Source organism: Myodes glareolus, chromosome 25 (assembly GCF_982192425.1).
Source record: "Myodes glareolus chromosome 25, mMyoGla1.1, whole genome shotgun sequence".
Lineage (NCBI taxonomy): Eukaryota > Metazoa > Chordata > Mammalia > Rodentia > Cricetidae > Myodes > Myodes glareolus.
In genome coordinates, this window is record NC_142050.1 from 36,501,644 (window position 1) to 36,514,082 (window position 12,439).

The following is a 12,439-nucleotide window of genomic DNA, read 5'->3' on the forward strand; positions in this document are numbered from 1 at the left end:
AACTACTCATTCCCTAGAGGCGAATACCCTAGGTCGCCCTTAATTCCTTATTACCACAGCAAAACAAAACAACAACAAAAGCTGTAGGTCGTCTCTCTTTCTGGGAATTACTTGTTCATCTTTGCTTGCTGCTCAGTTGTACATTCCGTCTTCATTGTAGATATTCTCTTGTCAGTCTTAGATGTCGTATTTTATCCATTCCCTGTCTTAGCTTCGTGTATAGCGTCCTTTACTGAACAGAAATCCTTGGTTTTTAATAGTCGAATTTAGCAAGTATTGCAGCACACTCTCAGGAGGCCAAAGCAGGAGAAATATGAGTGTGAGACCAGCCTAAACTACATAATGAAACCTGGTCACAAAGGTTGGGGCTGGGGTTGAGTGAGAATATTTAGGTGTTTTCAGGGGTGGTTTCTAACACGCTTCCTATTCTAGACCACAAGTTTTCTCCTTGAAGATAAAGCTTGCCTTTATTTTCTCTTCTGTCACTCATCTGTTTTGTTTACTAACGCATTTCCTGCAGACTACCTAGTAATCCTCCCCCATCAATTTGTAATGCCAGTTTTGTCCTCTGTTCAGTTCTCATGTACAGAAGGGCCTGCTTCTGAGCTCTGAGAATACGAAACTCGATGAGATTTGGTACATCTGCACCAGCGCCATACTGCTTGCCATTCCTGGGGACTTAGAGCATGCTTTACATTGAGTCCCCAATTGTCCACAGCCCACCTGTGTTGAGTAAGCCAATTGTGATTTTTTTTTCTTGTCTGTTTTGTTTTTTTGAGACAAGGTTTCTCTGTGTCACAACCCTAGCTGGAACTAGCTCTTGTAAACCAGACTGGCTTTGAACTCATAGAGATATCCGACTGCCTCTGCCTCCTGATTGCTGGGATTAAAGGTGTGCACCACCACTGCCCAGCTGGATTTTTATTGTCATATAAATTTACATTGTGTGGGGCTGGAAAAGTGGCTTGGTAGTTAGGAGCACCTCTTCATGCAGAGGACCCAGCTGGATACACATGGCAGCTTACAGCCATCCATAACTCTGGCTCCAGGGGATCCAATGCTCCCTCTTTACCTTGGTAGGCACTAAGCATGCACATGGTACACAGACATACATGGAAGCAAAACCTTATTTGCATAAAAGTGTAGAAATCTATTTTTAAAAAACTCACATTGTGCTTGTTATGAATAGCACATTCGTTTAATCCCAGCACCCTAGTGACAGAGGCAGGTGGATCACTGTGAGTTCAAAGTCAGCCTGATCTAAATATCAAGTTCCAAGATAGAGGTATACAGTATGAGACCCTCTCCAAAATAAAAGGAAAAAAATAACATTGCATTAAAAAAATTAAACTGAATGGGGTAGAGAGTTGGCTTAGGAGTTAAGAGCACTGGCTTCTCCTCCAGAGGACCTGGGTGGGATTTTCAACACCCACTTGACAGTTCATAACCATCTGGAACTCCAGTCCTGGGGGATCCAGTGTCCTCTGGCCTCCTTGGGGAACCAGGCACATACATGGTGCACTAATAAACATGCAGGCAAAACACCTATGCACATTTTTTAAAAAATTAAACTTTTCTTAGTTACTTTTCTGTTGCTATGAAGAAACACTATGACCAAGAAAACTTTTTAAAGCATTTAGTTGGGGACTTTCTTGAAGTTTCAGAGGCTTAGTCCATTTCATCATGGCAGGGAGCATGGCAGCAAACAAGCAGACATGACACTGGACATTAAACTACATACTGTAGTTTAACTTACTGATAGTTCGTGAAAATATCCTAGTCTCTATTTGTAGTGAGGAGCTGTGGGCAGGCCTACTTTTTATCCTGCCCAGTTCCTGCCCGGCTAGCTCAGTCGGTCGAGCATGAGACTCTTAATCTCAGGGTCGTGGGTTCGTGCCCCACGTTGGGCGCCATATGTAACATGACGGGGCTGGCTTGTTGGGGTTTCTGTCCGGCCCAGTTACATCTATTATTTGGTTTTTGTTACTTGTGTTAAAGAATGTTATTAGTCGAACATGGTTACATACTTCTGTAACCCTAGCTCTCTAAAGCTGAGCCAGAAGGATCTTGAGTTTGAGATCAGCCTTGTCCTCACAGAGAGACTCTTGTCAAATGTCAAAACAGGAGCTGAAGTGCTTAGTTAGGCAGAAAAAATAATAAGGGAAGGAAGGAAGTAGCATTAGTAGGGGGCTGGAGAGATGGCTCAGCACTTGTTGCTCTTCCAGAGGACCCAGGTTTAATTACCAGCACCCACATGGCAACTCATAACCATCTGCAACTTCCAGGATATTCCATACCCTCTTCTGGTGTCCCTGGGCACCAGGCAGGCACATGCTATACAGACATGCATGCAGGCAAAACCCATGTACACTTAAAATAAAAATGAAATTCCTTTGATTATTTTTTTAAAGTATTAGATTTGAGGGTGGCAGGATAGAATTCTTTTAATGGAAATAATCCTAGGAAAGTTAAGGAGAAAGTTGTAATGCATGGTATTTAAAATGGAGCTCCTGACATTGAGCTGTCTTCTCAAGCCACTGATTGCTGAGACTGCAGGCTACTTAGCCAGTTTCCTACTGATTCCTGTCCATACTGCACTGTCTTCTTCCCGCCCTCATCTTTCTTCCTCCTGAATGCTGCAAGTGTGTGACGAGGCTCCTTGTTTGCCGATGTTCTTTCCTTTTTCCTTGTCCTCTGCTTTCCCCTTTTCTTTTTCATTTTTTTCTTTCTTTTTTGCTGTGCTAGAAATAGGGCCCAGATACCACTGAGCTGCCACACTAGCACTTGCCACGTCTCACTCCTTTTCCTCACTCTCCCTCACTGCTATTGTGGCAGGATCTGGCCTTGAGTAGAAAGTTCTTCTGTTTCAGTTTCCTGAGTGCTGGATTACAGGTTTGCACACCACACCCAAATGCCCACAAATTTTTCAAATTTGATGATATACCCAACACTTTTGCTAAGCATTTTTAATTTTGATGGTAGTAGTATTGGGGATTGAACCCCGAACCTCACACATAGAAAGCATGAGCTGAACACACGAGCTATATCCTGTCATTAAACTGTCATACTCTAGTAATTCCTGTTATTGTCCAGTGAAATCTAATCAAACCTAAGAGTCACTTTTTCAGAACTGGGGTTCTGTGAGTTGAGTGCAGGGGCCGGAACTCAGCCAGCACTGTGCCGCTGAGCTACATCTCCAGCCCCAGTGAAGCCACACAGTGACGATGGCTTTCCTCATCTAGGTCTGGGACTTTGGTTTCTTGGAACCTTAGACTGGGTGTCCATCTTGACTTTCTCTGTTAAGTGTGGGACTTATTCTAATTTTAATTGTGTTTTATGAGATGGGCTCAGGCTGACCCGGAACTTGGCCACCTTCATCTCCCAGTCCAGGGCTTACAGACGTGTTCCAGTACCATCTTGCCCAACTTGCAGTTTTGATGTGTACTATTTATGAAATAAAGTTGCTTGGGAGTGTAGATCATATGCACACACAAATTGAATTATTTCAAGTATGTTTTCTAATGTTTACATAAAGCAACACTCACAGAAAATCCTTAGACATACACTCACAGTTCCCTTTTTTGTATCATGCTTTATATCTTTTTTTCTCCGTTTTCACACTCCATTTTGCTTATGCACATCGTCTTTTTGCTTTTACTTAATCTTGTCATTCCTCCCTACTAATTTTTCAAAAAACTCTGAATGTTACTGGGTACATGCTCATTGTGGTTGTATTTTTAAAAGTATTTATGTGTATAATACTTTTCCTGATTGTAAGTATGTGCACCACATTCATTCAATAGCTACTCATGGAAGTCAGAAGACACTGTGTGCCCTGAAGCCGGCCCTACAGTAGGCTTGAGCACCGCAAACTGAGCTCACGTCCTCCGAGAACCACACGTGCTCGGAACTGATGAGCCATCTCTCTAGACCCTAGTTTTCATTTTCTTAGTGATATCTAAACTATCCTCACAGGTATAAAATGGCATCTTATTACTCATGTTTTACCTTTCCCTTTTTGTGTGCCTGTTGAGTATATTAAGGATAAGATATTTGTATATTCCCAATTTATCATTAAAATTATGTATTTCAGGAAAGTTTTCAGATGGGGTTTTTATGGACTAAACTTTCTAAGTCTAGTGTTTAAACACAGTTGAACTGTAATTGTTATTTTTCATTTCTCACTGAAAAGTGTAATTTCATTGCTTTTCTTCCCTTTCTGGGGCTTCTGTTCAGAAAATAATGTCATTCTGTTGCTTTGTTTTGGTTCTCTCAAATTTCACTGTTTTGTGTCCAATTTAGTTGTTTTTTTTTAAATATTTTTTATGGTTTATTTAACTTTATTTTATGTGCATTGGTGTGAAGGTGTCAGACCCCCTGCAACTGGATCTTCAGACAGTTGTGAGCTGCCATGTGGGTGCTGGGAATTGAACCCGGGTCCTCTGGAAGAGCAGTCAGTGCTCTTAACCACTGAGCCACCTCTCCAGCCCCCGTTTTTTTGTTTGTTTGTTTTGTTTTGTTTTGTTTTTGTTTTTGCTTTTGTGTGTAGCTTTGGAGCCTGTCCTGGTACTTGCTTCACAAACTCACAGAGATCTGCCTGCCTCTGCCTCCCAAGTGCTGGGATTAAAGGCATGTGCCACCAACACCCTGTTTCCTCTGTTTTGGGGTTTTTGTTTTGTTTTGTTTTTTGTTTTTTGGTGCTCCAAGACCTTTGAGTTGGTGATTTTTATTGAACTTGAGATGTAACTGAGACTGACTTTGATCTTCTCTTACCTCTGTATTCACCATCTTAGTGCTGGGGTCACAGAGGTCACAGGTTTGTACACCTCTGAAGGTCCAACAGCAGGCCTGTGCCTGCTAGGCAAACACTCCCAGCTGAGCTGCATCCTCAGCCCATTTATGCCCATTCTTAATCTGATTTGTTCCCCTTGGGTTTATCTAGTGGCCTGCTCACTTATTTTCTCATTGTGACTATCCTCTTAAATTAACTCGTGTTTCTGTGTTTCCCCGAGTTTATTGACTTTCTTAGATGGTGATATCTTGGAAGAGATGAGGCCAACGTCCTGAGACAGACTAGCAAGTCAGTTGGGAGCACCAACTCTGTCCCAGAGCACAGCATAGGCTCCAGTTCAGACACTAATCAAACCAAGAGTCTGATTTTTGTTTATTGTTCTCTGTAGCTTGTTTACTGTGTGCATTCCCAAGCTTCTGTGTCCTTCTACACAGATCTCTACTCTTTAGAATGTTAGCTATGATTTCTTTGAGTCCCAGATTTAAGGTGTTTTTTGGTCTTTTGTTTGGTTTGGATTTTCAAGACAGAGTTTCTCTTTGGTTTGAAGCCTGTCCTGGAACTAGGCTCTTGTAGACCAAGCTGGCCTTGAACTCACAAAGATACGCCCGCTTCTGCCTCCCAAGTGCTGGGATTAAAGGCATGCGCTACCACCTGCCCAGCTTGGTTTTATTTTGAATTTTATGTGCATTGATGTTTTGCCATGGGTTTTGGGTCCCCTGGAACCAGAGTTACAGACAGTTGTGAGCTGCCATGTGGGTGCTGGGAATTGAACCGAGGTCCTCTGGAAGAGCTGTCAGTGCTCTTAACCACAGAGGCATCTCTCCAGCCCCAAAGTATGTTATTTAAAAAAAGAAAAAAAAAGAATATCTGAGTTTGTATCTTCCAGGCTTTGGGAACATTACTAACAAAACCGCTCCAAACTAAGTTTTTAGCTCAGGATTTCAGTACCACATGGAATGAATTTTAATGTATGTGCATGGTATGTGCAAGGTTAAAAACTCTTGTGGGAGGATCCCTACCCTGTAACTCACCCAGACTTTCAAGTGACAGAAAAATCCTAGAAAAAAAAGCCAAAGATGATCAGTTTCTGTTGTTTTTTGTTTGTTTTTGTTTCATTATTTTCATTCCCAGCAAGACGGTCCCTCCTCCAGCCCCACATCCGGTAGGAATCTATAGCCTGGCCTCCTGCTGTGCCAGACGGAGGCTTTGTTCCCAGAGGCAAGTTCAATCGCACAGTCCAGCCCTCCCTCTCCCCGCTGCGTAGACTGTCGGGAAATGCTGCAGCAGGGTCTCTCGCCTGTCCCTCCTCCAGCCTCTGTGTTCTGGCCTCCTCTTCACTTGTTTCAACTGAATCAGGCTTCAGAAAAGTGGTTTAAATTTTTGTTGTTGTTGTTTGGGTGGTTTTGGTTTTTCAAGACAGGGTTTCTCTGTATAGTCCTGGCTGCCCTGGAACTCACCCTGTAGACCAGGCTGGCCTCAAACTCACAGAGATCCGCCTGTCTGCCTCCCGAGTGCTGGGATTAAAGATGTGTGCCACCAATGCCCAGCCAGAAAAGTGGTTTTTATGTTAAAGTTTTCACAAATACCTAAAGGTGTTCTATATTGACAGAAATCTCGGCACAGCTAATTGTATAAAATCTGAAACCTATACATCCTCTGTATTTTTTTTATTGAAATGCCCAGGTAAGAATACAATATAAAAATAGTTAATAGTTCTGTTTAACTATCTCCACACAGCCCAGTTCATAAGGCAAACAAACAGTTGTGTGACACCTCTGGTTCATCTGATAACGTGCTTCAAGAACAGGCGTTCCTAAGGAGGAGAGATTAACCATGGTAACTTCACTTACTAAGATGGGGCCTTCTGTGTCATGTTCACCAGAGACCCCAGAGGCTGAGAACAAAGCAGTAGGTGTCCTTCCAAGTTCTAAGGGGAGGAGGAGCTGGATGGCACATGCAGCCTTTAACTCTGTCCAGGACCACTAGCGTCTACCTCTGGGCTGCCCCATGAATCAGGAGAGGATTTCCCTGGCAGCAGCTCCTCTTCACTTGAAACCCAGTGAGGGACCTTCAAGAGACTTGACCAAGTGTGACCAGCACACCTTCTAGAGTTTGAGGGACTTGAGATTGTTATCATACGCAGTCCTAAAAGTCTCCAGATGAACAGTCGGGGCCAAGCGCCTGCAGAAGACAGAGCGGCTGGTGTGAACAGTCGGGGCCAGCGCCTGCAGAAGACAGAGCGGCTGGTGTGAACAGTCGGGGCCAGCGCCTGCAGAAGACAGAGCGGCTGGTGTGAACAGTCGGGGCCAGCGCCTGCAGAAGACAGAGCGGCTGGTGTGAACAGTCGGGGCCAGCGCCTGCAGAAGACAGAGCGGCTCATGAAATCATTGCCATTACCAGAGTCTCCATGTGCCTCACTCACTGAGGAAGGGAGGCCAACTTGTCTGTTTTCAAGAAGAAACTTATATGAGACCCTGGATCCAGTTCCCAGTACTGCTGGGGTGCGGGTTGGGGGAGGAATCCAGTCAAAGGGAGGACTCAGAGGGGTGGGATTGCCCAATAGAAGGGAGAATTGCTGGGAAATGAAGGTTTGGGGCAAAAACTCCAGCGTGCAACTAGCGAGGGCCCCCGACAGAGGCTAGAGACCTGAGAAGTTTTTGCAAACCCATGAAAAAGAAAAAGCGCGACAAGAAAAGAGCAACATTCTCAATCTGTCTCTAGAAATGGCCTTCACCCGGTGTCCATCTCTAATGTCAAGGGAGACCTGGCCTCTGCTTCCTTGGCACAGAAGCTAGCGAAGGGGGAGGAGGGAGTGTGGGAAACAGAATGCACGCTGACCAATGACCCTTCTGCCACACACCTCCCAGCTGGCACAGCAAAGTTTTCAGTGACATGACAGTTCATGTTTTGATTTGACAGTGTCTGAGACTGATACCTAGAAAAAGATTTTAAATAATGATAAGAATAAGAAAAAAATCACAAAACCTGTGTACTACCCAGAAGAGCTGAATTTCATCCAGGTGTGGAAAAGAATATACCAATGCAGCAGTCTTGTGGGAGCCCTGCTGAGAATATAAGGGTGCTCTCCGCTGGTCCTGAGCCTGGGCTTGTTCAGCAGCTTGTTCAGCAGACCAGCTTGGCTATGTTCAGAGCTCCTGGCTGCAGTGCGGCCTGGGGCACCCCTGCGGGCGAAGGGAAGCATCTCATTCAATTAGGTTTGGTGTTACAGTGTGGTACACACTGAACCTTTCCAGAACCACTGAGATCAACCACAGAGGAATCCGTGCACTTTTAGAAACAACCATGCTCCTATACTCTGGAACCCTGTGTGGCTGCAAACCCCCCTAACCCTCACCCTGCAGCCCTTGGGTGCCCTGCACTCAGCTCCCCCCAGCTTTGGAGCCCTGCAGTGGTCCCTTGTTTTCTCACTGAACCTTGGCTGACCCAGCTACCTAGCTGATACACAGAAAGAAATGTACTTTGTGAGTCTTTAAGCTAAAGGTGATTTTTTTTAAAACTATAAGAGATGCTGACATTTAAAAGAACTATGCTATGAAGAGAACTTGACAATGGATGTTTAGAAATGTTTCTCACTATGTGACTTTGTTGTCCAAAATAATGTGCTAAAGAATGACTTTTCAAAATACCGAACATACTGAATTACATTGTTTTCAATAAAACAATCTTTACTGCCCGAAATTAGGAGTTTTTACTGTTGGTAAATAAAAGTATTTTCTAAATATTGTTTACTTTCTGAAGTAGCTCTCATTTCTGCTTTGTGAATGCTTTAAAATCGTCATACTATGTTGGTACAGTACTTACTACACATCTGTAATTTAAAACTACAAGCACCTACAGAAGGGGGTTCAAGACTTGGGACACACAACCCAGAAAGTCTAGAATTCCCTCTTACATGGTCCATGTTAGCAGATAACACCGCAGTCAGAGGAAGCAGATGCATACGTACGTGTGTCTACTCCTGTTTACGCTCTTCAGTTTTTCTTTCATTTGTGTGTATGTGTGAGTGTACGCCACGTGTGTGGATTCCCACAGAGGCCAGAGAGGATGACCAGTTCCCCTGCAGTTGAACTTACCTGTAGCTGTGAGCCACTTAGTGTGGGCACAAGGCACCAAACTGGGGTCTTTTGGAAGTTGAACCCTCTGTAGCCCCTCACGCTCTTGTGAACAATTTCCCCCAAGTCTTGAACGTGTAGACAGGTAGCCAGTCACTGCCAGGGTTGGACACAGTAAGGATGGGACCTACAGTGGCCTAGTTCCCTAGTTTCAGGGCATCAGAAACTGATGGTCCAGAACCCCATTCTAAAGAGCTGGATGGAGAACACCGTGCCAACTCTCCATGGTGACGGCAAGTAGGGAGGCCTCTACTGGAAAGTACCAACAGCCTCGTCTGCTACCAACTTCCTCACCTTTGGCTCAGTAAAGACTTTGGAAGAAGAAGCAAACAGTAAGGGCTACAACTGTGAGACTGTCTCTTCCAGTAATCTCAGAAGCTGCACCCATACGGCCTCACTAACATGAGCTGAACAAGAAGAAAAGAAGCATACCAGAATGAATGGGGTGGGGACAATCGTGAGGCCTCGGCACTTACAGAGTAACCAGAGCTCAGAGTGAGCCACATAGTCTTCCCCACGGAAAACACACTAATTGGTTATCCCATACTAAACAGTATTGGATAACTGAAAACATACAAGTTAACAGTATACAGACTAAGCAGGTTTAATTTAGGAACATACACATACACACACCACTAATGACAAAAGAGGCCATGAATTTGAAAGCACTACGAGGGGTTTGTGGGAGGGAAGAAAGGGAAGGAGAAAGTGGTGTGATTATAAAAATCTCAAAAGGAAAAGCAATTTAAAGAAGTGTGGGCATTGTCTTTCACACACACACCTGAAAACACCAGGTAGGGTATGTCACATGGTGGTCTGGCTGTGCTCAGCATCACATTGTCAATAAAGACCTTGCAAAGCCCCGGATCCCAACAACCCCAGCTTCATTGCCACAGCAGAAGTCGTCACTGGAAGGTTTAACACTTTGCTTGGCTGGAGCAGAAACTTGGTGAGTAGAGCTGGGAGCTACTCTGCTTGCTTTTATTTCCTTAGCACCTACAAAAAGGAAGGGGACCCATAGCCAGTGCTTAATAAAATTCATCAAATAAAATAGCTGCTATCTCATCCCCACCCCACCCAAGATGTGAGCACATGGCCCAAGTCAGTGCAGCTGAAAGCTCCCATCAAGGCTGTGACGTTAGGATCAGAACTTTATTCTGAGAGAAGCCAGCTTCAGCCATTGTCCCTGGGTATCTGACAGGTGTTTGGGCTAGTTCTATGTAACAACATAGCCTTGGGGAAGAGGGACTTAGTTGAAAGAGTGCCTCTCCATAAGACTGGCCTGAAGTGTATTTTCTTGGCTGATGATTGACGGGGAGGGTCCAGTTCGCTCTGGGTGGTGCCACCCCTGGGCTGGTGGTTCTAGATTGTATAAGAAAGCAGGCTGAGCAAGCCATGGTTTCGGCTAGAGTCCCTGCCTCTAGGTTCCTGCCTCCAGTTCCTGTCCTGACTTCCCTGGATGGTGGACTACAGCCTGTAAGATAAATAAACCCTTTCCTCCCCAGACTGATTTTGGTCATGGTGTTTTATCACCACAGTAGAAACCTTAGCTAAGGCAGCAGGTGACCAGTGGTCAGCACTGAAAGCTGCAATGACTACACCTAGGATTTTTCACTGGACTAGATCCACAGTAGGTCGTCAAGTTATTGGGTGTGTAGCTTCTGAGCTTGATTTAAGTATTATCAGAAACTTCTGGCTGGGTGTGGTGCCTTGCACAGGTAATCCCAGCACCTGTAAGACTGAAGCAAAGCTGCGCAAAGGTGGCGCACGCCTTTAATCCAGCACTCAGGAGGTCGAGACAGGCGGATCTCTGTGAGTTCCAGGTCAGCCTGGTCTACAAGAGCTAGTTCCAGGATAGGCACCAAAGCCACAGAGAAACCCTGTCTCGAAAACTCATGTCTGATGTCAAATCACTCCAGTTCTCCAACTCCTCTCAGCTTTGTTGACTGCCACACACTTCTTTCTCTAACGTGGTTCCACCCCGTTAGCAGTGCTCCTTTCCCTTTCCCTTTTCTGGAATCTCTAACATCTTGGGTTCTCCAAGGTAGACTTCAACTTCACAACTTCACATATTACCTCTCTCCTAGACCTCCATTCAGGGACACCTGTGACATGCCTGGCCTCAGTGGCTTTATTTCATAACTCCACTCCTTTCTTCTGTCCTTAACTCTAAAGCCAGAACCACATAGCTGAAGCTGCCAAGTTCCACTGTTTGCTGGGACTGGAACATGGCCCCTCATTCAATTACATCTTCAATAGCTTTCTGGTTTTTTACTGCCTAAGTGGCTACCCTGTAACTTAACTTGCTCTGTAGAGCAGACTAGACTCAAACTCAGAGATCTGCCAGCCTCTGCTGGGATTAAAGAAGTACACCACCACACCCTGCTCTAAATTTTTCTTTAATTCCTTTTCACAAGTTTGAAACTTAGCTGGGTGAGATCTTGCCCTGAAGTTACTATTCCCTTTTTCAATTTCTTTTTTTTTTAAGATTTTTTTTTATTATGTATACAGTATTCTGCCTACATTCATACTTGCAGGCCAGAAGAGGGCGCCAGATCTCATTACAGATGGTTGTAAGCCCACCGTGTGGTTGCTGGGACTTGAACTTAGGACCTTTAGACAAGCAGGCGGTGCTCTTAACCACTGAGCCATCTCTATAGCACCCCCCCCCTTTACAATTTCTTAATCAGTTTATCTCCTTGAACACAGGATTTAGCTCCATTCCACTTCCTGGTGCTCTTTTTCTCCTTAAAATTTACATTTTGTAATTTATCCTGCTTAACTTGCTCCTTTTCATTATATATATATTCATTAGAGTTACCACTAATAATCCCACAACAGAGTCTATACCAGGCTGTTTGGAGATTTCTTCTGCCAATCAAAACACTTCACTTTAGCAGATTCTTCAGACACGGGCAAATGGCAGCCACTTTCTTCACCAAAATATCACAATAACTATATCTATAGGCAACATATTAAAATTCTTCTCCTCTGAAACCCCTTGAGTGAGCCCCCCAACAGTTCAGATCACTCTTACCACCCCTGTTTCCGTGCTCCTACTAGTATGGCTCATTAAGCAGTTCTTAAAGAATTCCACTACTTTCATAAACCAAAGTGTCAAAGCCCAAAATCTTCCAGAGGAAAACATGTTCTGGCTTAACACAGCAATACCCCAGTTCCTGGTACCAACTTCTGTCTTAGGGTTTCTGTTGCTGTGAAAAAAAACACCATGATCACAGCAACTGTTATAAAGGAAACATTTAATTGGGGTGGCTCACTTGCAGTTTCAGAGGTTCAGTCCAGTATCATCATGATGGGAAGCATGGTGGCATGAACACAGACGAGCTGGAGAGGGAGCTGAGAGTCCTACATCTTGCAGGCAACAGGAAGTTGACTGATACAGTGGTCAGTATCCTGAGCATAGGAAACCTCAAAGCCCACCCCACAGTGACACACTTCCTCCAACAAAGCCAAACCTCCTAATAGTGCCATTCCCTATGAGATTATGGGGGCC

The 12,439-nt window shown here is 44.5% G+C and overlaps 1 protein-coding gene across 1 annotated transcript in view; it reads left to right on the forward strand.

Moving 5' to 3' along the window:
* Positions 1–8,546, forward strand: part of Ubn2 (ubinuclein 2) — an 83,101-nt gene extending 74,555 nt beyond the window's left edge. The window contains exon 16 of the mRNA XM_085683502.2: positions 6,530–8,546. Within this exon, the coding sequence (XP_085539628.2) occupies positions 6,530–6,541 (12 nt within the window). The 3' untranslated portion in view covers positions 6,542–8,546. The remainder of the gene's footprint in view (positions 1–6,529) is intronic.
* The last annotated feature ends 3,893 nt before the right edge of the window (positions 8,547–12,439 follow it).